The following is a 27,851-nucleotide window of genomic DNA, read 5'->3' as shown; positions in this document are numbered from 1 at the left end:
GATGAATGAATCCATCAGGTTTGATGTGATCCAGGTTTCTCACTTTCCTAATGATAAATTTGTTAAATTTTGAATGCGTTTTTGTGAGCCGTTTTGCTTAATGAAACTTCTTCTAGGGCACCATTTTCCTAGTATCATGCTAGTATTGCAAACTGTAAAGAAAATAAAAATGCAGATGTTTTATAGAGTTGCATTGTTAAAGCTATATGGAAATTGAAATTGATTTAGAAAACAAACCATTGTTTTAACTGTATTTTCCTTTATATTAACCCTTTTTGTACTTCACTAACTGTCAGGTAAATCATGTTGGTAGTTTTTTTCAAATTTCTCTTGCATATTCTTGGCTAAAGTTGAAACACTGTAAGTATATGCATCATAAGTGCTACAAATTCTCAATAGAATTAAAGCCCACTGATTTCATTGGAGCCCTCTTGTAGATAAATGGCTACAGCAGTGGTCCATGAGTTAGATGCTGCCTGCAGGTTGGATGTTAATTTTGGGGAGAATTGAAACTCAAAATCTCATTATTCCCTTGGATACAAGAAGGAAAGAAATCAAAGCATTTTGTATAGACTTGAAGACTGGTATTCTTTCTCTCTGTTCAGAACTCTCAAGAAGGGGAGTCTATTCATGCCAGTAATTTGAGCTGTTTGCTTGCTTTTGAAATTAGACCCAGGGTTGAACAAACTTCTTGGATGATGGATTTTCTCCCCTAACTCTAAATTATTCTGAATTTGTAGTGGCAAAGCTCAGGAAGACATATTTACTTTTTTGCTATATTTCTCTCAACTTAATAACCATTTTGGAAACTACCTATTAATTGTGAGAGAAAAGAGATACCTGTATTTTTCCCCAATTGGGTACACTTTTAAACTGATGAGGAATCATGGGAAGTTAAATGTCAACAATAGAACTCCGCTTACATTTGGACTGTCACATTACAAATCAGGAAATCCTTTTACACAGCTTGTAATACAAATCATTTGGCTTAGCATTAACAAAACTATAGTCCCATCAGCTAGATCAAGGAGATGACTTCTGCATAGTACATATATGAAAGACCCTGAAACCAGTTGAAATGCACATACAGATGCTAATATCCTCATATACATTTCCCCTGTTTAAATAAGGAGGAGTAAAATTTGGGAATAAATATTATAGAGCAACCTTGCCCAGTCTGGTGACTCTAATACATGGTGACCTAAAGGGGTGGAGGAGGAAGAGGAAGTGATGTTTGCAATGACCATATCATGATGGTACATAATCTGTGTTATTTGTACAATGTTATTGCATAATTAGTGTCATTGCAATTGTTCTTTCAAAGGTGTCAAGAAGGTCTGAAACCAGTGATTAATACATCCATATGCTACAAGACCATGACATGACATGAACTATATGCATTATCAAAATTATTTTATCTTTTCCCCTTTTAATTGTCAGAATGGCATTGCAGGTTGTGGGAGCTCTGCGTTTTTACAGAGGCCAGGGTTCAGGTAAGAAAACTTGAGATGCTCCATGGAAAATACAATAAAAGGGAGACAGCAACTACAAAGAAGTTGTATAAGGACAAGAGGTGCGGACTTGTAGGCCTTGTGGACTTCTGGGGAAGAAAGTTTGAAACTTAAGCCTTTCATTCTATGGGTTCAGATGTGGTACTCTATAATGAATTATTCTTGTATTATAATTAGGAAGACAGTTCAGTCTGATCTATAATCACTTTGTTATATTTCCTTAGAGGATAGAAATTATTATTATTAGAAGATAGGTTGTGCTTCACCATTACTCTCTACAATACAACCAGCATGTACTTAACAGTACTCACCAAATCTAATCTTCCATGAATGAAACGGATTGAAATTAAATGCATGGCTGCTATCCTCTAAACCAGAGGTCCCCAACCTTTTGGGCACGAGGGACCAGTTCCATGGAGACAGGTTTTTTCGTGGACTGGAGGGGGCATGGTTTTGCGTGCTGCCTGCATCCTATGGATGGCGCTTCGCTTGTTTGCACAGACCTGTTTCTGGCATGCCACGGACCGGTGCCAGTCCACAGACCAGGGGTTGGGGACCCCTGCTCTAAATCTTTCCACCAAATCATTATTTACTTGTTTAAGTTTAGAGCAGGATTGTCAAACTCGCGACGTCACGTGACGTTCCACAACGTATCAGGCCAGTTTTGCCATTGCCGGCACTCTGGTGGGTGCGGCTTCTGGATGATGCACCTGGCCCATGGGCTGGCAGTTTGACACCCCTGGTTTAGAGAAAAAATACTTATGATAAGATTTGGCTGAGTACAGTAGTTGACCACCAACTGATTCTTATATGCTTATAGAAGGCTATCCATGGTTAGTGAACACAGAAATCTGGGTCGACATGTTGCACAAAGCAACAGTTTTGTTTATAATTTGTGGATTATTCACAAAGCTGTGGTTGTGTTCACCAATAGCATAAACCCTGACATGCAAACCACAATGCCTAAATCAAAATAAAGTCAGCCATATTATGTTTGTGTTAGCGCAACATAACAGTGGTTAAACCACTATTTTCTCAATCCTATTTTCTCAGTTTCCATGGATATTGGTTATAGTGGTTGATGATGTAGTTGTAATGCAACTCATCTGGAGGATATTAGTTTGAGGAAAGCAATGGAAACAAGACATTTTCTTTAATTTATACCTCTGCAGCATTATACTAGAACAGCTTTCCTTGAGCTGAGAAATTGGCAGTTCTATTTCCAACCAGCACAGCCAAAGGCTATTCTGACTGAGCTGTTACCCCGATACATCTGAAGTGCAGCAATTGGGAAACATTGTACTGTAGTAAATTATTTAATTTAATCTACAGTACTTTGACCTTCTTGATTTTCCTTACATTTTAGCAAATGGTTTACAACTGTATTAAAAAACAAGGATGTTATCCCTTTGCAATTGCTGAAATAAAATTAAATAATTTTTACATGATATTTCCCCTTAAAAAGCCAATTTGCCTTTTGAATTTACTACGTCTTATCTTTGCCTTATTGCCATCAGCTAGGGTGGTTTGTGATCTAGATTGGCCAATAGACCAATCAAACTGAGGGAGGAGTTGTGACATCAGATATTTAATGGCATATTGACCCCACAGCTGCTGCAGTTACAATTTTCCATTCACCAAAGCAATACTTAAGATCTATAGGGGGCATTTCCACAAATGTTGCTATTAGAAATAACAACAGAAAGTAGTAAGTATAACTGACTGGCAAAAGAACTTCTCTGTGTTTTGTCTATCTCAGTAGCTGTGATGTCCAGAAGAAAGATTTACAAAGATGATCCACCTGACCTACTAGATGGACTCTTCTTTAAAAGATCCTTGCAGCTGTTTAAGCAACTAGTTGACAAAACAGTTGCTCAGAAAAGGGAGCAAAGATTAGGCCTGCCTGTAAAGGATTCTGGTAAGGAAATACTTCATTTGATGTACTGTTCTCTGATACATGTATTTACTTTTTTATTAGCTCCTTTTTGGATGGCCGAAGAAGGCAAAATGCAATTACAGACAGGTGAATGGTGGCAAATAAAATATAATATGCAGCACAGTGTTCAAGTTGTAAGTCCAGTGTCCCAATAATAGGACAGCTGTATGACTAATAAAGTACCGTATAGTATGTCCTCAGTTCAAAAATTGAGGCCTTTGAACTATGGTGCTGGAGAAGAGTCCTGTGAGTCCCTTGGACTGCAAGGCGATCAAACGGTCAGTCCTAGAGGAGATCAACTCTGACTGCTCTTTAGAAGGCCAGATCCTGAAGTTGAAACTCAAGTACTTTGGCCACCTAATGAGAAGGAAAGACTCATTGGAGAAGAGCCTAATGCTGGGAAAGATTGAGGGCAATAGAAGAAAGAGACGACAGAGAATGAGGTGGCTGGATGGAATCACTGAAGCAGTAGATGTGAGCTTAAATCCAGAAGATGGTACAGGACAGGAAGGCCTGGAGGAACGTTGTCCATGGGGTCGCGATGGGTCGGATACAACTTCGCAACTAACAACAACAAATAGTATGGCACTTGACATGGATATGTATGCAGACCCTTATAAAATAACAGAATTGAGCAGAGGGCCATAAATTCTTTGGAATAGGACAGGATGGATTGCTACAGAATTACCTGAGGTTTAATACTGATCTTAAAGCATAGCAAATTCATTAGGGGTAAAAAAAACAAAACAAAAAAAAACCAAACCCTTTCAGCAGCAATAAATGGAATTTTTAAAATTTCCTTTTTGTGTGAGATATATGGGACCCTACACATTTCTTACAGAGTGTTGCAAACTTTTTATTATACACTCCAAAGCCAAAACTTCTTACTGTATTTTTTTCAGAATTTCCAAGATTTTTAATAGCAGCGTATGTTGATAAGACTTTTGGGTTAAAATGAAGATTAAAATAAAATCTCAAAGATTAATAGTGGATTTCTACACAAAATAATGTTGATGGTGAGAAAAGAAATAAAAAAGGTGATGTGTTAGCCTTTGTGTTTATATTCTGTGAGTGCGTTATTTTGTTTTAATTGCAGAAGAAATTGATTATGACAAATTCTTTGATGCAGTAAAGAGTCTTTTTGGTCCAGATGTGAAAGCCCAAGATGTTAAAACCTTCTATAGGAAGATTAGCAACAACCCAGATGGGAAGACAGAATGGTGTGAGGTAAGTTACTTTTCTTTTGATAACTCAACTTTTTTGACAAATATCGTATCTGACAGATCTGCAAAAATATGGAAAAGCAGAAAGAATAGGGGACAAGGTAGAGAGCGGTGTGCCTAGCATAGTAAAAGTTAGAGGTTTCACTGTAATAAAGGAGAAGGAGGAAGAATAAAGCCACAATGGCCTGGAAAGACTTTTCTAAGTGAGAAGAAAAAGAAGAAAGAGAAACTCAAACTCTGCCCTAGTAAAAGAAACAGGAAATGTTTATTCTAAATGTTTTGATTAGTGATATGCAAAAGTTTTGAATCCAGGCTCTCAAATTGGAAACATCCTATCTCAAATGCAAAACAGCTTTTCACACACCAAGATAGTCCTGTTTCAGACTTTGAAATCTGAGTGTTTTAGATTTGCTTCATTTTACAGTAAATGTGGAACAGCTTTTAGGCTGTTTCACACTAAAAAAAAATAATCCTCAATACTATCTTTTGATGGTCTGTCCATAGACTACCCTATAGTTAAAATTCACTGCTCCCAATGTGAAAAATGATGCCTTTTGCCATTTAATATACATCTTCAGCAAAGAGATAGATTCATTCCTTTGATCATTGCATGGAAATGAATTCCAAATTGTTCTAGTCAGCTTCTGCCAAGGAAACAAGCAAAACATCTGAAATCAATTATCAAGGGAGTTTTACTTTAAAGACTCTTAAATAAACTCAGCTGGAACTAATCCTGTTTATTTCCTCTTTTGCTTATTTTCCTTTTATTCCAGCACCAAAACAAATACACAGAGACTCAGGCCATTTCCTATGCTATCCTACAATGCTGAAGTCATCCAAACAATGTAGTGATGTCAGAATGAACCCAACTATATTGTTTCAGCAGGATGCATACTGCATTTTATGATTATTTTGTTGCCATGGGAGTTAGGGGTACAAAAAGAGGATGGTACTAAAAATAAAACAGGCAGCCAAGCATCTGGCATTTCCATTTTTTGACCTTGCATTTATAACATTTATTAATGCATTGATATATATTATGTCTAAATGTTATTAAATGTGTTATAATAGTTATTAAGTGAAAGCCCCGATGTTTTTATTTCTCACTGTTCTATTGGACTGTACAAATAGAATGTACTTTATCCATAAGTCAAGACAGTGTTCATGATATCTCTCTTCCCAGGTTTTATTTACTACCAGACAACTTGTGACCCACTGGGTTTTTGTTTCAGACACATTTCCTTACCTCAGTGCTTCTCAATTATTTTCTGTCATGCCCCCCTAGGAAGAAGAAAACATTTCGCACCCCCCCCCGCGCGACTGTCTATCCAATCGGGTCCTTTGCGTGTGTCACGTGCGTCCAATATGACAGTATTTGCCGAGGTCAAATGAGCCCCCCTTTACGGAGCCTCGCGCCCCCTCTGGGGGGCCCGCCCCACTATTTGAGAAGCACTGCCTTACCTGAACAGAGAAACAGAAGATCCACTGCCAGGTTATAAAAGCAGTGGAAGCGAGAGTGACTTCCAACTTCCTGCTAGCTTCCCCACTGATTTTTTTTCAATAGGTGGCAGAGAACATTGGAAATGACAATCACATAAACATGGCAGTGCATAAAACAGTCAGAACTTTATCAAATTTCAGTCCCATGGTAGTCTTGGATTCTGAAATTTGAATACATTCTGCAAGATAGCCCATTTGAGATATGTTGCTTCAATAATGGTTGCTCTATGATAGTAAATAGTAAAGTATAATAAAGCACATCTTCCTTCCCCTGCCCTTACCACTTTCTGCAAAGGGACGATCAAGAGCATCCTGTCATATTGCATTACAGTCTGGTTTGGAAGCATCACTGCTTCAGCCAGGAAGGTGGTGCAGAGAGTGGTGAGGATGGCTAAAAAGATCATTGGCAGTTCCCTCCCTTCCATCCAGGACATAGCATAGAAGCGTTGCTTGAGCAGGGTTCGCAAGATTGTCTGGAACACTACACTCCTCTTCATGACCTTTTTTCCTTGTTATCCTCTGGGAAGAGGCTTCATGGTATCCGAAGCAAAACATCCAGATTCAGTCACAGTTTTGTTCCATACAGTATTAACCTTGTGAACTCTAAAGCTTCCTCCTTCCATTATGTATTCCAGATGGACAGTGATTAATATTTATATGTTACTTATATGTAAGAATGTATGTCTATACATATGTTGTATATAGTATGTTTAAATATGTGTTATGTATGCTTATACTTTGAGACCAAGCAACTAAATTTCATTTTTAATGTGTGCCATTGTGCCCACAGTAAAAAAAATGACAATAAAGGTCTGTCTATCTATCTATCTATCTATCTATCTATCTATCTATCTATCTATCTATCTATCTAAATCTTAGGAATTATAAAAAGAAATAGATATTGAAACACATTGTCTAAACTGGCTTATTTATTATTTATGTCATGAACTTTTTTTCTAATTATCTGTTTTAGAATGGCCAGTGTATTAAAATACTTAAGTACTTAAAATACTGTCAAGACTCATTGCCCTTGATCTTCAGACATATACACTATCACAAACATTCCTAATGTTGGGAATTATTTCTTATACAATGTACAATACCCAAAACCAAATATTTATTTTTCATTATTATTTAAATATTATATATTTTTGAAAATATAATTATTTTCATATTATACATTTTTGGGGTTTAATTTAGATATTTGGCTACTACATGGTGGAAGGCGATATTCTTGCTGCCCAGCTTGATGAAGAAAATATGGTTTTCCTGATATCCAAAAAGCAGCGGATTGCAAAAACAGGTCTGGTTTTCAATGTTCCACTCCAAATAAAAATTCAGCCTCATTTATTAGTATAAGCAAAATAATGCATTCATGATATATAGTTACATTGCTTAAAGGCATTTTTCACATTATTATATGTTATGTAATGTATATTTTCTTCAATCACACTTTCCCATTACTGTCTTATCTGGCATTTTTCCAATCAGAAAATGTCAGTTTTATTCTGTTTCCTATACCAGCCCCATCCTCCAGATACACTGAACTACTTCTAAAATTGCCAGCTAGCAAAAGATTAGGAAAGACTGCACTAACTTAAAGGCTGTCAGAGAACAAGATTTATAAGACTGATTTCAGTACTTCAGCAAGCTTACTCAGATGTAGTCAGTTCATCATATAATGTAACATAAACCATGTAGTACACTTTTAATTATGTTTGGACATATATGCACATACAGTATGTATCTGGAGAATAGATAACATATGTACATAACTATCACATCCCTAATCATCACATTTATAATATCTCCACAAGTATGTCTTATACTTTCACCACCCAAAGAGACATCATACAATTTTGGGTTTTTTTCCTTCTCAGGGTTGACTTATTTGTTAAGCATTGCAATCTTCTCAGAAATGCTTTGCACCCATAAAACATAATTATTGCTCACAACAACCACCTTTCATTTTCATATTTGTGCACAAACGTTGCATAACCCTAATCTATTCCCTTTTTATCTGTTCACTTTCTGTAAATCAATAGTCTGCTTCCTCGTATTCATACATTTTTAGTAACCTTATGAAGAATTGTCATCTGGTCAATGCACAGCATTTCCTGAATTTTGTTCAATAAATGGCTCAAATAACCACTTCATAAGCAAATTAAGTTTGTATTTTAACATATTTCCAATTACACCATTTATATATGCAGAGTCATATTGAATTTTCAAAATTCGTACAGCATTTATGACTCTCTTTGCATCAGGTTTTTTCTTGGACACTTATAGCATTTGTTTTAATTCCATTGCTCAACATACTATTATCATTCCCACACAGATCTCTGAAATACGCCTTGCAGCATTCTCTTGTCTCAATTTCATCCTAATTCATTTCACAATTTTTATTTTTTAATTCATTCACTGTGCTGGAGACCCTTTGCTTAGTCTTTTTCATCCATGTCCATAATAACTGTTTATTTCCATAAAAATTGTTCTGCATCTTCTCTGCTCCTTCTAACCTTACTGTTCTATGCTGTTTTGACTGCCTTCTTTGCATCTTTTTTACCAACATAGTATTTAATATCTTTTCTTGTCATATTTTTCAGTAATTATTATCTAATGTATTCCATAACCTCTTTCTGTTACATTATTCCACCAAGCATCATTTTTCATGCTTCCATTAGTGTAACTCCCACACACATTTTCTCTACTGTGGTACTTTTTAAAATAATATTTGCTATTTTGTTTCAAGTGGCTTCATTATCATTCCTTATGTCCTACTATTCAGTTTGTAGGAAATTGTCTTATACTTTGTCCTCTTGCAATTTTTCTGTTTTCACCTTTCTTTTCTTTCATGGCATTATATACAAGATCAGCTCTTGATAGTAATTCAGTCTTTTATCATTAAATCAATCGTGTTTTTTTATTCCTTCCTTTGTCATAGATACATGTGAACAGATTTATGCTTAACAGACATTTTTCTAAAAAGGTGCCCATTAAGCAATCTCATTGTTCATTCTTGGTACCCCATATGGCTCAATCTCTTTTTCATCCCATTCCCATCCATTCATATCACCTAACAATATCACATTCATTCATGCTACTTCTTGCAGCAATCATCATCCTATGAATTTCTATTTTGGTTCATATTTATTGTTATTGTTGTTCAATTGCCAAGTCATATCTAACTCTTTGTGACCCCATGGACTATAGCATGCCAGCCTCCTGTCCTCCATTGTCTCCTGGAGTCTGCACAAATTCATGTTCGTTGTGTTGATTGTACTATCTAACCATCTCATCCTCTGTTGTCCCTTTATCCTTTTGCCTTCAATCTTTCTCAATGTCAGGGTCTTTTCCAATGAATCCTCTCTTCTCATTAGGTGGCCAAAGTATTTGAACTGCAGCTTCAGTATCTGTCCTTCCAAAGAACAGTCAGGATTGATTTCCTTTAGGATTGACTGATTTGATTTTACAATCCAAGGGACTCTCAAGAGTCTTCTCCAGCACCACAAGTTGAAAGCATCAGTTCTCTGGTGCTCAGCCTTCTTTATGGTCCAGTTCTCACAGTCATACATTACTACTGGGAAAACCATAGTTTTGACTATACAGACCTTTATCGGCAAGGTGATGTGTCTGGTTTCTAATGCGCTGTCTAGGTTTACCATAACTTTCCTCCCAAGAAGCAAGCATCTTTTAATTTCATGGCTGCAATAACCGCCTGCAGTGATATTGGAGCCCAAGAAAATAAAATATGTCACTGCTTCCATTTCTTCCCCTTCTATTTGCCAGGAAGTGATGGGACCAGATGCCAAGATCTTAAGTTTTTTTCAAGCCTACTTTTGCACTCTCTTCTTTCACCCTCATCAAGAGACTCTTTAGTCCTCTTCACTTTCTGCCATTAAAGTGGCATCTTCTACATATCTGAGGTTGTTGACATTTTTCTTGGCAATCTTAGTTCCAGCTTCTGATTCATCCAGTCTGGGATTTTGCATCATGTACTCTGCATATAGGTTAAATAAACAGGGGAACAATGTAAAGCTCATTTTGAACCCATCAGTTGTTCCATGTCCGGTTCTAATTGTTGTTTCTTGACCCGCCTACATGTTTCTTAGGAGACAGATAACGTGTTCTGATATTCCCATCTCTTAAAGAACTTGCCACAGTTTGTTGTGATTCATGCAGTCAAAGAAAACCCTTTGTTCTTATCTGCATCAGTGTAAATCAGGGATCAGCAAGCCAGTTTCTACCCCTCTTTTGCCTGCACAGATATGTCTGGCAAATCTGCAGGTCAAGAAGCATGGCAATCATTGGATGGTGCCAGGTTGATGATAGGCTGCTGTTTCCAGGGTGCCCCACTTCTTATTCAGAGAGTTTAGCAGAAGCATGGACCTGGTGATCCGTGACCTGCCTCTTCATTTTAGCTCACAGGCTGTGTTTAATACAAATTCATGCTTTCCAAGGTACAGTAGATACAGCTTTATTGCTGCTTCTCACAATTTATTCCTCTCCCATTCCAAATTGCAGTTTCTATGTGCATGGTCAATACCTGATGAGGTCACAGCCAGACATCATGGTTTAGTCAGTGAAGGTTGTCATCTCATGCTTTTTAATAATATAAAGTGTAGATTAGGTTTACTATGTAAACATGTCTACGTAATGTGCAGCATCCTCTAGTAATAGTAAGGATGCAATATTGATAATTTTGGAGACATTTTTGGTAGTATGCCACATGTGGAACAGAGTTAATTGTATCTCAAGCAGGAGATGTTATCCTGTTCACGTTAGGATCTCTCTCTAGATATTATTTTTTAAGGGGATGTATTTTTACCACATTCCATTAGCTAGGAGGCACATACAGGTGCATGCTTCATTCATTCATTCATTCATTTTTACCTGAACATAATCAAAATATGGGTCATTGCTTCTAGATCAGTTAACTAAATATCTTACAGGTTAATTAACTCCCTGCTTTTATATGTCTTGACTAATTCCTAGTTTAAATTATCTTTTGTTTATCTTTTTTGTAGGAGTCAAGAGAAGTGATGTAATAAGATGCATGGTAAAAATATCTCAACTTGATTTTTTGCTAACAGCATCTCAGAGGGGAATGTTGTCTATTTTTTCTGGCCAGGTGATTTTGAAATATTTTTTTCTTTACTGAATTAAAATCCTGTCTAATGTGGACAGACACTTAAAGAATTGTCAAAGGCATTGTCCTGTCCTTATGTTTGAGTCAGATTAAACTTCATATGAAAGAAATGTGATTTCAGATTTTCAGAACCTGATAATTATTTGCTTTGATATATTAATCTGGCACAAATTTATAGAAGTGATAGCCATAAAAATAAAGAGTCAGTCATGAGTATAAAAGTTTCACAATCATAGTACTAATAAAAGTTCTTAAAGTTTAAAAATGTCAGCTTCTCTAGAAATTAATAGTAAGTGTTCAAAACATTAGGAAAATTAGAGGATACACCCCTAAAACCTCCCCAAAACAAAACCTCAACATTGCCTGTCAAAATACCTGTCTGAAGACATTCTGAAACTGGGATTCCAAATGATCCTCTTCCTGGTTATTTTTCATCTTTTGATGATATTTTGCAACAGAGAAAAAGTTGTTAATCCTTTGTTACATACTGCTCCTTTGTGGGTATTGTCTCCTTTCTACATTTTTCTGACTGTGTCTTGTTTTCCAGATGCGAATACTAGCAAGCACCAGCATCCCAGTAAGTGTGCATTTCTCTCACATTTGGTTCAGCTAATGAAGCCTTTTAATTCATTAAAATGTATGAGGGTACTAAAACATTTTCAATTTCCTATATAAATTTATCTTTCCAGATAAATTATATCCTTTTCATATAAGTTACTGCATATACTATCTTTAAATTATCCATTCTAAAATCCAGTTACCTTCCAGAAAAAATGATGGAGGTCATAAAAATCAAACTGAACATATCTCATTTTTCTGATTTGTGACTATTTGTGATATTTTATATCACTTCCAAACTTGTCCAATTTAGAATTTGCCTGAAGGATTACAAGACTTAATCCCAACCTAGTCCTCAAGGATAACAGTACCCCACCAATACATTATTTGGTACCCATCAAGTTGCTAGGCTGATCTTGTTTTATTAGGTTATTTTAACTTTCAAAAGTATCATACTACACCGCTTAGAGAGTGCTTGCACTTAAAGCGGTAAGTCTCATAAATAAATAAATAAATAAATAAATAAATAAATAAATAAATAAGCAAGCATGCTCAAAACAAGTATCTGTCTGAAGCATAATAACTCACAGTATTCTGAGGAAAAACATACTTGGCGAGTACAACCAGTCCTTTGTTTGCCATTGAGTATACGGCTATTTTGGGTTACACTTTTCATGGCAGCCATTTTGTGAGAGTGCCCATAACAATACAATTGTTATGGGCACTCTGTTTCAAAAAGATTGGAGATGTATGGACATCTTGATGAAAGCTGACTTAAAGTATTAACAAAATAAGGACTTCAGATGGTGTTTGGAAACAAAATGGGATAACATGTCCCTACAATAGAAAGCTTTGGTTCACACCCTGCTTACCATATTCCTATCTTATTGAAGTTTTCAAATAAACATTTTAAATGGTTCTATAAATAATAAACAATAATCAATAGGGATTTATTTATTTTACCACATTTCCAGGTCTGCTTGACATAGGAATGGGACCATTTGGTGCAGCCAATTCTTTCTTCTTATATATAAATTAAATTTGAAAGTCCTTTGAACGTCAGTTATAAGTAAGGCTGTTGCCGGGGAAACTCAGTAATCAGAGAGACTGATTTTGCCAATATTTCTTTTTCATCAGGACAGTTCGTGGATCACCGGATGTGACTATCTTGGTCAACTGAAGCGTGTTGTTGGCGTGACAGAAAGAACTATCGTCATATGGGATTATAAAACACAAGGGAGTGCCCTGGTATGACACTTAGGGATGGGTATGTAGTAAACATAAGGACATATGTTTTCAGCAACTGCTAGATCATTTAGTAATAAGAAATCAATACATGCAAATGCAAATTCATTCAAAGGTATCATTGTATGGTGTGCCTGTCAACTTTCAAGCTGAAAAAGAAATGATAGAGATTGATATTGTAACTCTTCGGCATGCATAGAGTACCTTAATTCATTATAAAGGGGAATTATATATATTGCATACAGAATAGTTTTGATATTGAAAATGGTTCCCAGAGTTGAGATTTTCCCCATTTCCCATTATGTGTAACAATAAAATTGCCTTCAAGTCAAACTAAACTCCAAGTACTGCTTGGTAGCAATATAGCAATGACTTTCCATTTTCTTCTGGAGATTTTTTTTATTTCTTACTCTTACCTATAAACCTGGGATTCCCTGGAGATCTTCAATTTAAATACCAATCAAGTCTAACCTTGTTTAGTTTCTGAGCCAAGATATGATTTGCCATCCTTTAAAACCTCCTTTGTGTAGATTCAGTAATGTTGTGATGTGATCATATTATGCATGTTACTATTACTGCTCTAAATAGTTGTTTGTTGTTTATGGCACTTGCGTTATACACATTCCTGAACAAACTTAAGCTTGGACACTAGGATATTCTTTTGGACCTAAAGAATTTATTGCATCTTCTGCCTTATCAGCTCATACTAGAAATGGCCTCATATCCCACTCACCTTCAGACTATTATGGGGTACCCCATATGTGCTGCTATAGCTCAAAAACTATAATTGGTTCAAAATACATTTACCATGCGCTTGACTGAAACAAACTATACTGATTATTTTACACCAGGCTTATCTTTTTAAAGTAGCTGCTTTTAAATCTTACATTTTTTTAAATGCCTTAGTTGTTACCTTTTCAGTCCAAGTACTGTTTTAATTATTATGTTCCAGTTGTCAATTGAAACAACAGTACAATTTCTAGGGCTGTTACTTATAATGAAAAATTAGGTGAAAAAAATCATTAATAAAAGAAAGAAAATGTTTTATCGAAAGAATTAGTGGATATAATTTGCAGGAACCTACTGCTTATCAAGTCCCATTATTGATTTATAGAGTATATTGGAGTAGTCTTAATATACAGAGTACAGTTTACCATTATAGATTTAAAATAATTTTATTAGAAAATTTTGCTAGAAGTAGATTGGAGCATTCTCTTCCCATTAGAATCAGGACAAACATTACTATTATACAACAGTCACTAGTATTTATCTTTTCTTTATAAAAGTCTACATAACCTATTTCTAAACAAAGATGGACTACTAAAAGTTCCACAGAAATAGCAGTAAATTTCTATAGTTAGAGGAAAATGTGTAAACTATTTTTAAAGGCAAAAGAGCAAATAGTTTTTTTTAATCCATAGGGAAAAAGCCAGAAGAAAATATTGTCCAGCTATCACAGGCAGGATTAGCAAGTCATATATTTCTGTTAAATAAGCTTTATTAAATAAACTTTAAACAAGTGTATTTTTGAAATTTATATCAGTTCTATATTAACTGTTCTTTCTCCCCAAATTTGTAAGCATTTTCAGGTATAAGAGCTCCCTTTAGAGAACTGTACAATGTTCACAGTTCATAGAAAAAAATAATGAACATTGATGAAGATATCATTATGGAACAAAGTAAATATAATTTAAGGATTGAAACTGAGCCAAGAGCATTGTATCAAATTTCTTCTAAGTCTTTAAGCAAACCAATTACAGTTTTCAGTGAACTAATAAGATAAACGCAAAAGCATATAATGAACAATTGCTTATTTTTCTAGGATAACTGCTGTATAATAAAGCCTATGGAACATTGCCTCCTCTCTGTTTCTGCCATTCCTCACCCATCAGAACTTCTAGTGAAGGATGACATCTTGCTGGGGGATGATGGTGGATATGTTACTTTGTTTACACTTACCAGTGATGACTTTGGTCTAAAACAGACTAAATCTAAAAAGAAACTGCACATGCTGATAATAGATTCTAAGAAATTCAAGAGGTAAGTCCATAATCGCTGAATCTCATTTTTGAAATTTTTAATTTCAAAATTATAATTTTTAAAAGGATGTTGTGAAAGAAAGCAATTATGTCTAATACATGCTGTATGGAGAAATCAGTTGGAATTTTCAGGATGTATTTTCTACTTCAAATATTAAATTTTAAAGTGCTTATAGTGAGGGTTTCAACTAGCCAGCAATGCTATTTCTAAGAATATTCTATTCTTCTTCCTTGTGGTTTTCAGTTTTCTTATTTTTTTCCTGTAAGGATTCAACATCATAACCTAAATTTGGTATTATGGTACCTTTAGCCATCACAGTTAAATATTCCAACTCTGGTAATTGATGTGAGGGTTTTTTCCCCCCTAAAATACATAAAGTGTAAAATATAAGAATCATTCTAGGTCAGACCAAATGTTCAGCACATCTGGAAAGCTCAGAAGACTAGACATGAAGAGGCTATCTTTTTATTATTTATCTTAAACAACTGGAAGTTAAGAATGGTGCATTTATGACATTGAGGCAATGTCCCAAAGATGTTTTTTCAGGAGGCAACTGGACCTTCTTGATTTTCTTTGAAGTCATTTCACTTCTCATCCAAGAAGCTTCTTCAGCTCTGACTGGATAGTGGGGAATGGAAGGATTTATATTCCTTGCGGAAAACTGGTCATTTGCATTCTTTTAGATAGTCATTGAGGCTTTTTGGAGGTTTACCTGTGTCCTCAGGGTCACCTGAGTGGTGCAAATGTGTGTGGGGCCTTGTTGGCTGCAGGATGTTTTCTGCCCTGTGTCCCTTCATTGTTGAAGACAGATGTGCCTTTTAAATTAATGTTTTGTCTTATCACCTCTAGCATTAAACGTAAACTGCATGATGACTGGGTTATAAAAGTAAAATACATTCCAGCTTTGAACTGTTTTGGATCCTGTTCATTGGATAGCATTCATTCATTGGTTTTGGATGACCTGAAAAGACTTGAAGACAATTTGTAAGTTTGTTTGTGTTTTTATATGGCATCCAGCTTAAACTGTGTGACTATTGAAAATATAAATTTTAATTATCCAAAACCAAGCAAAGAGATTGTTCATATAACTGAACAAAGTAGTGTTTACAGTTGGTTCTGATCTGCTTCCTGGAATATGTTTTAAAAAATAAAAACATCCATGGATTACTTCCTCTCTACTCACTATAATGTTTCTTACATTGTCTGGTAATATTGAAAACTGTTACCTTCAGTGACTTTTCATTTGAAAAATCATGCAAGTGATTTTGTCAGTTGCATCTATGATAGAAATTTGAGTCCTAGCACAAAGTCTTCTATAGACTTAGATTCTGAAATCACTTTCCTAGGATTACCATCATATAACTATAGATTTAGGCAAAAAACACTCATTCTTAGGTGTTTGCATGATCAAAAGTCTTGTTACAATTACAGGCCTGTCAGGGAATTTTCGGTACTGAGAGGAGTTAACGCTTTCACGTATTGTGCAAAAGCCAATATCATTGTTACAGGAGGTAAGTAAACCACATTCATCTAAAATCCTTTGTAATTATCTTGAATGCTTCTTGCTTCTGCAAAATATTCACTTAGCACAGATAGTTCTTCCTATTTGTAAGAGAATCAAAATCAGTACAGGGCTTCAAAAGCACTCTATCTTAAGGCCTGGGAGAAGAGCTAAATGTGTAAAGATTTCCAGAACATCATCAAGGTGGCACAAACTGCTACGACAGATTAAAAATATTTTTCTAGAACTTGAGAGGAAAAAAAAACACCCCAAACTAACCAACCCTTCATGTTTGAGGAACAGAAACACAAAACATTTTTTTTTGGTACAATGAATTGTGTAAAACAACTCTCCAGAGTATCCTTATTTTAGAACGCTCTGTTATAGCAACTGTATACTGTACATCACACAAAGATGGGTAACTCAAACTCATCACAGCAATTGAAAATCTTTTCTGACTTTCTAATTACATCTGAAAATAGTTACATCTTGGTTCAATACAGTATATAGACAGAATAAACAAATACTCATTTCGTTGTTGGCTTGGTCAGTCTTATGAACAAATCAATATATATACTACTCAGGAATTATTCAAACATTGTATTTTCTTCCTGGCTGGCTAATTCTACTTCTAGATCTTTCTGGCTGGTCTAGTCTGATGTTTTCATATTTATTGGTCTTCAGACATGTGGATTGGGAATTTAGGAATGAAGCCTTCCACATCTGGAGGGCAGCAAGCTGGGATATATTGCTTTCTATAAATAAAACAAGAAAATAAATGATCCATTTAATTCCAGGAGAAGATAAGATTCTTCGTTTATGGCATCCAAACATCAACACCAAGCCAGTGGGGAAATTGATGGGACATTTATTTAGTATCACAGAGATTGTCACCAATGAAAAGGATCAACATATTATCAGTCTTTCTACTGCAAAGGTATGATATTACCTTTGACTTAGTGAAAACTATATTCTCTGCCAAAAATGACTTTTTTCTGTTATGAATTATAAAATACTATTTTCTGTTTATAGGTTCCAGATCTGAAATAGATGCAGTATAATTCCACTTTCCTGTTCATCAAAGTACATATTATATATTTGTACAGCATCTTTTATTTCTATGGGTTATAATTTTAAACTAAAAGACAAGATGCTGACAATATTAAGAGGATGCTACAAATGTCTCAAATCTAAGAAAAATTCCTCTTATCTTTTATCAAAATGTTTAACAGGCATAACAAAGTTTTCTAAGATATCTAAAACTTGATTTTTAGATTTTTAATTGCATCTTTATTATTTTTAGAAATAACTCAAGATCATGAACAAACCTAATAATCCTTCCTCCAGTAAAGAAGAATATTTGTAGCTCAGGGTTGAAATCAGGAGTCCTTGCATTTATTAATTTATTGCATTTGGCAAGGGGAAATCCTGAATAATTTTAAAAAAGTTAACTCTAAAAAGGCCTTTGGTTACAAGGCTGAGCAAATGCACAAACTATGGAAATTATGATTAAAATATGCATAAGGTTAAAAATTCTATTTCTATTTCTATTTTTAAATAGTTGCTGTCCTAAGTTATTTTCATTTCAGTGTTCTTTTTGGGGAAAAAATGCATTTGCTATACTTGCTTTACATTCCATATTCAAGATTATAAGATATCAATGGCTGCCAGTTTAAGTATGTTTAGATTCAACCTCTTTATTTTTAGCACAGGCACTCTATGTATTTTTGTACAGTAATTCCCTGCATCAAGTCAGAATAACCAATTATCAGGGAAGCTTGGAGTGGTAATTAAGATATATCTGTAGGGTCTTACATTGCCTCTTCCTGCTTTAGTGGCAATTTGGACTATATTTTATTGAGAACATTTGGTATAATGGTTTCAGAAATTATCGGAGCAAATAATGAACGTTTTTTGCCCTTAGCAAAACCACATAGTTGTAGGACTTAAATAATAATGTGATTTTCTTTTTCTACATCTCACTAGTTCCCATGAGCCAGGAACTCATGCTTTGTTTTGAATACCTCTGCTGCCTAAGAAAAATCTTATAGACATTGGCACTTATGTCTAAGTCAATATGCAAAGGGATTGCTATGTCAAAAGACTTAAAATGATTCAGTTATAAATAAATAAATCTAAATAATTTGACAGAAATAGACAGTACTTTTTCTTCCATTCAATCGTGTCCAATTCTCAGAGACTGTCTGGATAAGTCCCTGCAGTTTTCTTGGCAAGGCTTTTTTTTCAGAAGTGGTTTACCATTGCCTACATCCTAGGACTAAGAGGGAGTGACTGGCCCAAGATCACCCAGCTGATTTTGTATCTAAGGCAGGACTAGAACTCATGGAGTTCTGGTTTCTAGCCTGCTGCCTAACCACTGTACCAAACTCACTCATTGTTTATAACCTCACATAAAATGATAATGACTTAGCTATATACTAATGTATTTTATTATACTTCTTTGAGTGTGGTTTTTATATATATATAAAAAAGCTCCTTTGCCTTATATCCCATGCACTGCATTTAACTCCGATGTGCTCACCTACGGTAGCATGTATAATGGATTCTCTTTGCAGATTCTGATAGGGCCCCAGGGCAAATTATGTTTTTTTCAGAACTCAAAGAGTGACTTCTGTTGCTGTGAATACTGCAGAGGTTCCGTAGGGCAGTTTACTATAGTCACCTCCAAATGTTCCATACAAATCTACGGGAACCCTTGTATCAGAATTCAAACAATCATGCATAGATGCAGTTAGAAAGAGAGTCTGGCACTGTGCATCTGGCACTGTTCATTTCCCAGCAGTGCTCACAGCAACCTTGGTTAAAATTGTTCATATTTGAAAACTGACACTTGAAACCTTTATCCCAAAGTGAGGACAGAAAGCCAAGTAGAAGGTAGAAAAATTGCCTTTGTCAAATTTTTGTCTATGTAAATATACTGTAACATGCTGCAGAACAAAATGCTGCTTTATGAAATAGTAAGGCATTTGGAATCAGTCTGTCATTCAATAATAGAAAATAAAGACAAAGTCTTCTAATCAGGCTATGCTTAACTGTTTCAAGATAATCCAAGATTGGCTAGGTGCTATTCCTGCTGTCTATAATAGTGTGCCAAATGCTGCCCCAAAGCCCTCCTCTCCTTAATTTCAAAAGAACTGAGTCAAAATTCTGACTTGATAATACTATATACATTATACTTCAGAGAGAATTCAATTGAAGGCTAATGTAGACCCTACTGTTAACTCACTAACCACAATTTGTGTTTATAGATGATATTGAATGCTGGGCCTTAAGGTCTCAATTTAAAAGGATGGCAGCTTTCCATTTAGAAAAATGAAGAATATTATAGTCTTGTTTTGTTTTGTTTCAATTTACAGAAATATAGCTTAAAGTGATTTAAAAAGCAATAAGTTACTAACTTTGATTTAACATTATTTAAGTTGATTTAAATTGCTTAAACTATTTCATGTAAATACTCATTCTGGGTATAAAGAATAATGTATAAAAGAAAGTTTTTAAGTCATATGTACTCTGAAACAAGCTTCAAGTTGTTCTTTTCCAAATGTTCTGTTGTGTTTTATTCCATGAGATAAAGTTAAATTATTATTATTTCTAAATAGGAAAACAGACATCATTTTTCCCTATCTTAACTGATAGAAGGCATTGAGATGTTCAGAAAATAATTCTCTCCTCTCCTAATTTGTGTGCTGTTCAATCCCAGAAAGCTCTAGACTGCCTCCTTGCTATCCCGCTGTCAGTTAAAGCACTCTCTTCCTATGCCAGATGGAATAAGTGGGTCAAAAGCTTTCCTAAAGCCCAAGAAGACATAGTTAACTGAATCTTTGTAGAAAGAGAGTTTCAAAGTGTGGTCAACTCCTTCCAAGGTCCTGTCAGATGGCAGACCTGGAAAGAGCTGACTCTGAAATGTGTTTGAATATTAGTAGCTTGGGTTGGTAGTTGGGCTGTTGGTTTGGGCTCCGAGCTTGGCAATTTGGTTGTAAATGTTTCATCACAATTCAAGGAGACACCATCAGTGCACTTTGAATTGGGTTCGTCTGTCAGAACACTGGCCCTTAAATACCTTTTTATGTGATGCAAATTGGTATGAATGTTGTTTGTTAAGATATTTCTGAGTCATAGTCTGATTTCGGACTGTTTGATTGGCTGGTTGTTGTTGCTGGGCCATAGTCTTTGGTGTTAAGTACCGTCTGTGTGATGCAAATTAGCATTGGTGTTGTTTGCCTGGATGCTTCTGAGTCATGGTCTGGTTTCGGATTGTTTGGTTTGGCTGGCTGTAGTTATTGGTCCGATTTCTTGTGAAGGGTTATGATTTTTGTTGCTGCGTGATGGGGTTGTTCATTTTTAAATACTACTTTTGTGATCTAACTAGAGCTGACTCTACTCAATCTGGTTTGATGTGCATAAAAATACGTAAGAAGGTAGTCCCTCACATAATCAGAGCTGAGCTTTGTAGGACATTAAAGATGAAATCAGGACTTAGAATTGCATTTGGAAGCTGACCAGACTAAAATCAATGGCATGCAAAATGCTTTCCATATTAGATTCCGATATGAATTTCATTATCTCAACCCAGCTTTCTGGTTCTGGGAAAAAAGTGGCATAAACAGGTAGGTTGTGGCAGATGTGCTAATACTAAAAAGCTATACCAGTAATAGGCAGCTGTCTGGCTCCCAGCATAAGCTCAGAATATGAACAGATTAACTCTTTATCAAAAAGCCCCCAGAACATTAGCAATTTAATAAATTGCATATGATCTTCAGACAGCCTTTTCAAATAAAAGTGTTTTTAAGCCAGACATTTCACAAGGATATAAAGTATTATAGCATAGCTGTAAATATTATAAAACATTTTAAGAACTACAGTCCTATCAAAATATAATCACGGTTACTCAGGGGATGGAAATACCTTTATGTCTTCTATTACCTATTAATTTGCTACTGGCTTACACAGTATGAGAAGTGTTTATTATACTTCATGAATACAGTGATCAGCCTGGGTTTTAGATTGAAGACCAGGTATGGATATTTGGCAAGTTCAGTGATGATACAGTAACTTCTTGCCACAATTAGTCATCATTATAGAACTTTGTTTTGTCTGCTGTACTGTCTCCGTGCCAAAATTCAAGTATAATGAGATATTAAACTTCTAAGGCAGTTACTGCTTCTGAATAAAAGGAATTCATTTTCTTAGGAATCAATCTGATTACACCCAGGTAGTCTTTTTCTGATTTACATTTTCACATATATGAAAAAAAGTGCAAAATAACATTGGTTTTTAGTCAGTCCAAGGTACCATTAAATCAAAAAGTCATTATTTATATTCTTAGGAAGCTTTGGCAATCATAACCCCATCTGGAAAAAGGAGACCTGCCTTTTGCCATATATAGGCCAGATACTTTCAGACTGGAATATTGTAATGTCTACCTGAGTGTGGATCACCAGTTTGCTGCTATCAAAATAAAACTAGCAATCTGAATTTTAGTTGTACAAAAATAGTAATCTGTGCTGGGTTTGTTGCTTTCACCTTTTTCTGAATATCCCTTCTCAGTGTTACTGAGCTTACACAGCCATTAGCCAAAAGGAAAATAAAAATATTGAGCAGGATTCCTCCTCTCTCCCAGGGATTCAGTTTACAATGATTGGAAACAGACTAATTTTTCCATTCCCCTCAGTGACCTTGTTAAGTAGTTGTTAATAATTAGCTTCTCACAACATTTTAGCTCTCCACTTTTCCTAATCCATAGCTCTGCTCTCTTCCGTACAAGTGGAGAATGGTGATCCTGATCAGTCAATCTTTATTGTAGTCTCAGTTCAGTACAAAAAAAATTCCTGATCCATGTGTCTTGTCAGGTTGTGTCTGATGCTGTTCTGTCTGCAGTGCTTTAATGGCAGGGGGCTTGGATCCTTCTCTAATACAAAAGGAGTCAATATGCCTATGGTTAATGCTCAACTTATACTCTGGACATCGAGTTTTACTCTATAGTTTGGTGATGAAATTAATTGAATTTGGGCTGATCATTTTCACAGAATCGTGAGACGAAAATAAGGTATGTTCTAATGTGTGTAATAGAATAACAGAATACAAATATAATAAATATGTTGGGATAAGCAAACAATAGGAAGAACATTAATATGCATATCCCATTCTTTTATTCTGTTTTGTATATTGTACCAGGGAAGTACAACATATTTTGATCATTTTGTTGTGGCACTTAATTATCGCACATATTTCTTGTCGTTTCTTCAGATTTTCAGAGTGTGGGATATCCAGACTCTTTCACTGATGCAAGTGTTCCATGACGTTCAAGGAGCACACAGAGAGTCACAAATTTTTGCTATGGCATTTGATAATAATCATGGAACACTTATTACAGGTAGGTATGAGAAAAATATATGGCTATTGATTATAAACAGGCATGCCGATATGCTGGATCAGAACCAACAATATCTTTCTGATAATGAAAGATAATATTTTAAGTTAAAGATCAGTTTCTCCATCTGTTCTGCAGTCTTGAGAACTAACTCCCCCCCCCCAAATATTCTTCAAAACATTTGTAAGCCCTTCAAAGCAGTATTGTTCAAGGAAGTAATGGTAGAAAAACTAATTTGCATGATGGAAGTCATAAAGTAATAACACTTTTTAGAAATCTATTACATAAGTAAGCATAGACTATTGTGCACAGTTTGAGTCATCATGCTTCAATTGTATTATTGGACATGAGGCATTAAAGAATTATCAAGATATTTAACAGAAGCCTGGGTGACTTTGCTATGAAGAAAGGAGAACATAGGAGAATTTGAAAGGAGAAAAAGACATGTAAAGGGGACATTGAATGTATAAACATACCTATTCTGGGCAGAGTAGGGAATTCATCAGAGGTATTTTAGTCTGGCTCCAAAATATTGAAGTATACATGCTGTAGACATTCCTGTGGACATCTAGTACATAAACAAGCAAGGCAACATGAAGACTATTGTGCCTTTACTTTGCAGATGTGGTAATGGTGTATCCTACATTCTCTCTTTATCTGGCAGTCCACATAACAGAAAAACATCATTTTCTGGATGACCAGCTCAGCTAGGTCAATGATTCATGAATGTAGCCAACATAGCTTGTATCCCAAGCTATGATTCTCTATGCCTAAACTTGCATGCAGAGACAGAATTTTCACTTTTGTATCCTGAAATATCTGCATGCAAGGCTGAGCTCTGCAGAGATTTATTGCCCAATCTGGTGTGAAACCTGACAATGTCATCCCATTCTCATAAAAAGATTTCTCCCGCACCATTTACTTTCCTGCTAATCTGAGATCTTTCAGAAATCCACAGAGACTCAGCCACTGTATCATCATCACATTCTGTTGCATTAGCTGAACATGAGATATTTTCTCTGCAGTTTGCATGCCACAAGATTTCCCTTTTTAGCACTAAGGGTTTTGTTTTTTGATTTGTAAAATAGAAAAAAAGGAAGTAGAACTATGGCCTCCAGCCTGTCAAATATTCCCTATCCTTGCTATAGACAAATAAAAAAATCATCTCTAATATTCTCTTGTATAAATTTTAAGGGTTAGATTTTTGAACGTGTGCATGAAACAAGTTTTTGGAAGAGTAAATGCAATACTACAATGCACAAAAAACTATTGATAATTTAATTTGATCAGACATATAATATCTTCAAGCTACATATAGTAGCAAGCATATGCAATGTGCTTCCTTGAAGTCAGTCTGCCATCAAAAATTTGAAATGGAATCTTAAGTATTTTCTAGATTTAATGCAATTTTGTAATATCCAGGATCATCCGTCATTGATATTTATCCTCTCACTCGGATGATACAAGATACTAAGCAAGTCCCCCAGACCCATGAAAGGAGCATCAATGTGCTGGTTTACAACAAAGTTTTTCACCAAATTCTTAGTATCTGTTCTGAGTCTATAGTAAAAGTGAGTATAAATCTTATGAGTCTCACGGTTGTAAAACAAAAGAATTTTTTTCTGTTTTGACAAATATATTAACTAGGGTATTCTTATCACACTCACATGCAATTTTAAAAGCTATTTTGAAACTTGTCTTTCCCAAAGATGGATGAGGTGGGATGAATAAATTACTTCATTTCTTTCATTTGGGGAAAACAGCTGAATTGCCAGCTCAAATGAATTACTGATCTTTTTCTATTAAATCAAGGAGAAATTGGAATACTTACTTTCAGTATTCCTTCTCAAACTCAATCAATTCTTATCATTCTTCTATCTTAATATTTAATATATACATTTTAAAAAAGTAATACCTGTTTGGGTTATTTTTGGAACCCCTTGTAGGTAGTTTACTGAATTGCATATAATCTGTTATTTTTAGGTCTGGGAATTGGAAACAGGACAGCTAATATACCAGATTGAAGATGCCCATGGGCCAGGAGTGGAGTTGACATGTGCAGCAGTTGATAAAAATGGATTTCATCTTGCTACTGGAGCATGTGATGGTAAAGTAATGAAATTTTAAAATAATTTGCTGTATTTTTCAAAGAGCCACAAAGCTAGTTAAATAAATTGTGCTTTCTGTACTCCATAGTTTTATAATAAAGATCAGTTGAGAATTCTTTTGGTCTTATAACATTGTCTATGCACCATGTACAGTAGTGGCAAATAGCCCTTAATAAAAAATTGGAGAGTAGACTTTTCACATAATCAGTATTGTTCTACATGTATTTCATATAGGAAAGTGCAAACTTTGTAGTCAGTAGCATACAGTTATTAGTTACTTCTATGAAGAGTGATATTCTTTCTGCTTTATTACACGTATAGGAACTGTGAAAGTATGGGATTTTGGAAGTGGGCAGGTACTTAAAATTTTGCCCTTAGACAAGGAAATCACAGTCAATGAACATTGGCTGATGCAGATGGTGTACCTGAAAGCCAGTGAGAGTAAGCATGTGATCCTAGTCTTGGAATACAGTGGGAGGATCAAAATTGTTCAGGTTTGAGTTTTGATTGTTACATTTTCTATTTCATTTGCTTCACTGTTCTCAATTTCAAAAGTCAGGGAACCCAGTCTCTCTTAACTATGGCTTTCCACATTTGTTAGGACTTCAGCTCCCTACAACCAGGTTTGCTATTAAGCTAGCTGTAATCCCAACATTAATGATCATTCATTCGGCGACCAGTAGCACTGAACAAGGAGCCTTATATGATTCATATCATGTGATCATGATTTAGGCATTTGAAAATTGCAGCATCCTGGAATCACACGATCACCATTTGCGACCTTCTCTGTCGTCTTCCAATAGGCAAAGTCAATAGGGAAGCCAACAAGAGGTTGCAAATGATAGCCACTGCTAGAAATACTTTGAAACCTCCTCCCAGAGGGGAGCAACAGAAACAGACCATGATATGGGTGGGTGAGGTAGCAACAAGGTCTTGGTCCTAATTACCACAGTTAACCGAGAACTCCTTTATGTATATGTTCTTTTAAAACTATATATATGCCAACCCTCCTCGTCAACTTATAAATAATCATATACAATAAGTTCTAAGTTAATAAGTCATTAAATGCTAGCACAAACCCTCTAAACTGGCCTCTCAATGGCCTGGGTTAAAAAAATATATCTTTAAGCTTCTATCAGCTGCCACTTCACGCTTGCCTTTTGCTGTTGCTCAATGCCAGGCTGCCATGAAGTCTAGGGGGCCTGGATGGGAGGGGGGAGGATTCCAGGAAAATGAAAAGTTCACACTAGCTCCCTGAAACACGGTTTCAAGGTAGACCGGCTGAGAACAGAATACAGCTGCATACCAACCCACATTTGAAGCAACCCTTCTGAAAACATCTTTGAATTTGAATTTGGGCATTATGGGGGCAGCATGGGGAGATACCTAGGGTAAGGGAGGTTAGACTTGGGGATTTTGGCATGCAAATTTCAGTTCTGGCTTTGCACTATTGTATTGCACTTGACCTCTAGGAAACTATATATTTCTTAACAAATGGAATTAAGGATCATTCTTAAGGCTTAAGCTGAGGCAGGTCTGACAACTCCCTTTTAAACTACAACAATTCAGTCTTAACTTGCTGAAACCTCAAGAGAAAAATAAACCTTCCACTTTCTTGGTGCAGATATATCATGTTGGAGCCTCTGAAATAATGTATCAAGAAAATGCACAACTATTTTCAGTCCCTAATGATTTATTTAATAAGGGCATGTTAAATGTATTTAATCCCCATGTGGCTACATATTAAATAAGAATGCAAAATGTTTCCTAAGCATTACGAACAGTATTTTTATTGAAAAGTATCTTTTTAATCATCTAATTTAGGCTTTTTAGAAGAGACTCTAGAAACACGTTTTTCAACAGATGCTAACTTCAGTCATTTCTCTTGAAGACATTATGTTAGAGTTGATTTAATTAATTAAGCCTCAAAAGCTTGTTGAACTCAGAACTGCCTCTTGGATTGCATCCCCTTACAATGCTGCATTCAGTTTTTGACATACTGCTTGCTGATGACTATTTGTGCTGACCAGAAACTAGAAGTCTTTGTTAATGATAGCAATGTGTTGTGCAGCCCTCTACCTCAGTTTTAAAACTATCAAAGTATTCTACATAAATGATTATTTTGAAGTGAGTCCATCTTCCCAAAGGTAACTCTGTATGAAATGTCCAGATGTGAATGTCAACCAGAGGTAAGATTGTTCATAGCCTCAACTGCTAATCTTGGACAAATGTTCTAACATAAATATGTTTGGTGTATACAATATGCAAAGTAGCACACAAAGCTAGAAATTTTGTCAGGTTGATTATCGGTTAATCTTCTTCAATTCTTTGTTCTCCTAGGCTAATCAAGGTGAAACTTACATGTCCATAACTTGGAAACTTCCTGAAGCTGTGTCATTTGCTTTACAAGGCTATCCACTCATTTCCCTTAAACTGTCTCCCAATGTCAAAAAAAATAATGGTTTTTTTCCAGACGTTGAACTATTGCTTGATACAGATCTCACAAACTCAAATGCTGAGGTGAGGAACAATTGTATTTCCAGATATGTTTTAGCAAACATGAAGAAAGAGAACATAATTCTAAGAAAGTTATTTGTATCTGAGAGCCACAGCAAAAGTAAGCAGTCAAAAAGTTAATTTTTGCTTTCTATAAGTTCACATATGGACAAAAATTGTTGGAAGGAATTGT

General features: G+C 35.4%; 1 protein-coding gene across 11 annotated transcripts in view; it reads left to right on the top strand.

Moving 5' to 3' along the window:
• WDR64 (WD repeat domain 64) overlaps positions 1–27,851 on the top strand; it is a 62,098-nt gene that overhangs the window by 1,024 nt on the left and 33,223 nt on the right. For 8 of the 11 annotated variants that reach the window (XR_005557397.1, XM_039349104.1, XM_039349101.1 and 5 more), the window contains exons 1-16: positions 1,398–1,493; positions 3,271–3,429; positions 4,544–4,674; positions 7,371–7,473; positions 11,198–11,301; positions 11,867–11,896; positions 13,015–13,125; positions 14,945–15,162; positions 16,012–16,146; positions 16,594–16,673; positions 17,461–17,600; positions 22,931–23,057; positions 24,477–24,625; positions 25,038–25,161; positions 25,484–25,656; positions 27,503–27,682. Coding sequence is in view for 10 of the 11 variants with exons in the window: in XM_039349104.1 (XP_039205038.1) it covers positions 1,442–1,493; positions 3,271–3,429; positions 4,544–4,674; positions 7,371–7,473; positions 11,198–11,301; positions 11,867–11,896; positions 13,015–13,125; positions 14,945–15,162; positions 16,012–16,146; positions 16,594–16,673; positions 17,461–17,600; positions 22,931–23,057; positions 24,477–24,625; positions 25,038–25,161; positions 25,484–25,656; positions 27,503–27,682 (2,016 nt within the window). In the remaining variant the exon portion in view is untranslated. Of the gene's footprint in view, positions 1–1,397; positions 1,494–3,270; positions 3,430–4,543; positions 4,675–7,370; positions 7,474–11,197; positions 11,302–11,866; positions 11,897–13,014; positions 13,126–14,944; positions 15,163–16,011; positions 16,147–16,593; positions 16,674–17,460; positions 17,601–22,930; positions 23,058–24,476; positions 24,626–25,037; positions 25,162–25,483; positions 25,657–27,502; positions 27,683–27,851 lie in introns of those variants that run through there. The other 3 variants (XM_039349102.1, XM_039349106.1, XM_039349107.1) reach the window with 3 other exon arrangements.

The sequence above is a fragment of the Crotalus tigris genome, unplaced genomic scaffold (genome assembly GCF_016545835.1).
Source record: "Crotalus tigris isolate CLP2741 ecotype Arizona unplaced genomic scaffold, ASM1654583v1 scf7180000018226.349013, whole genome shotgun sequence".
Taxonomy (NCBI): domain Eukaryota; kingdom Metazoa; phylum Chordata; class Lepidosauria; order Squamata; family Viperidae; genus Crotalus; species Crotalus tigris.
This window is presented reverse-complemented; position numbering and strand designations above follow the sequence as displayed.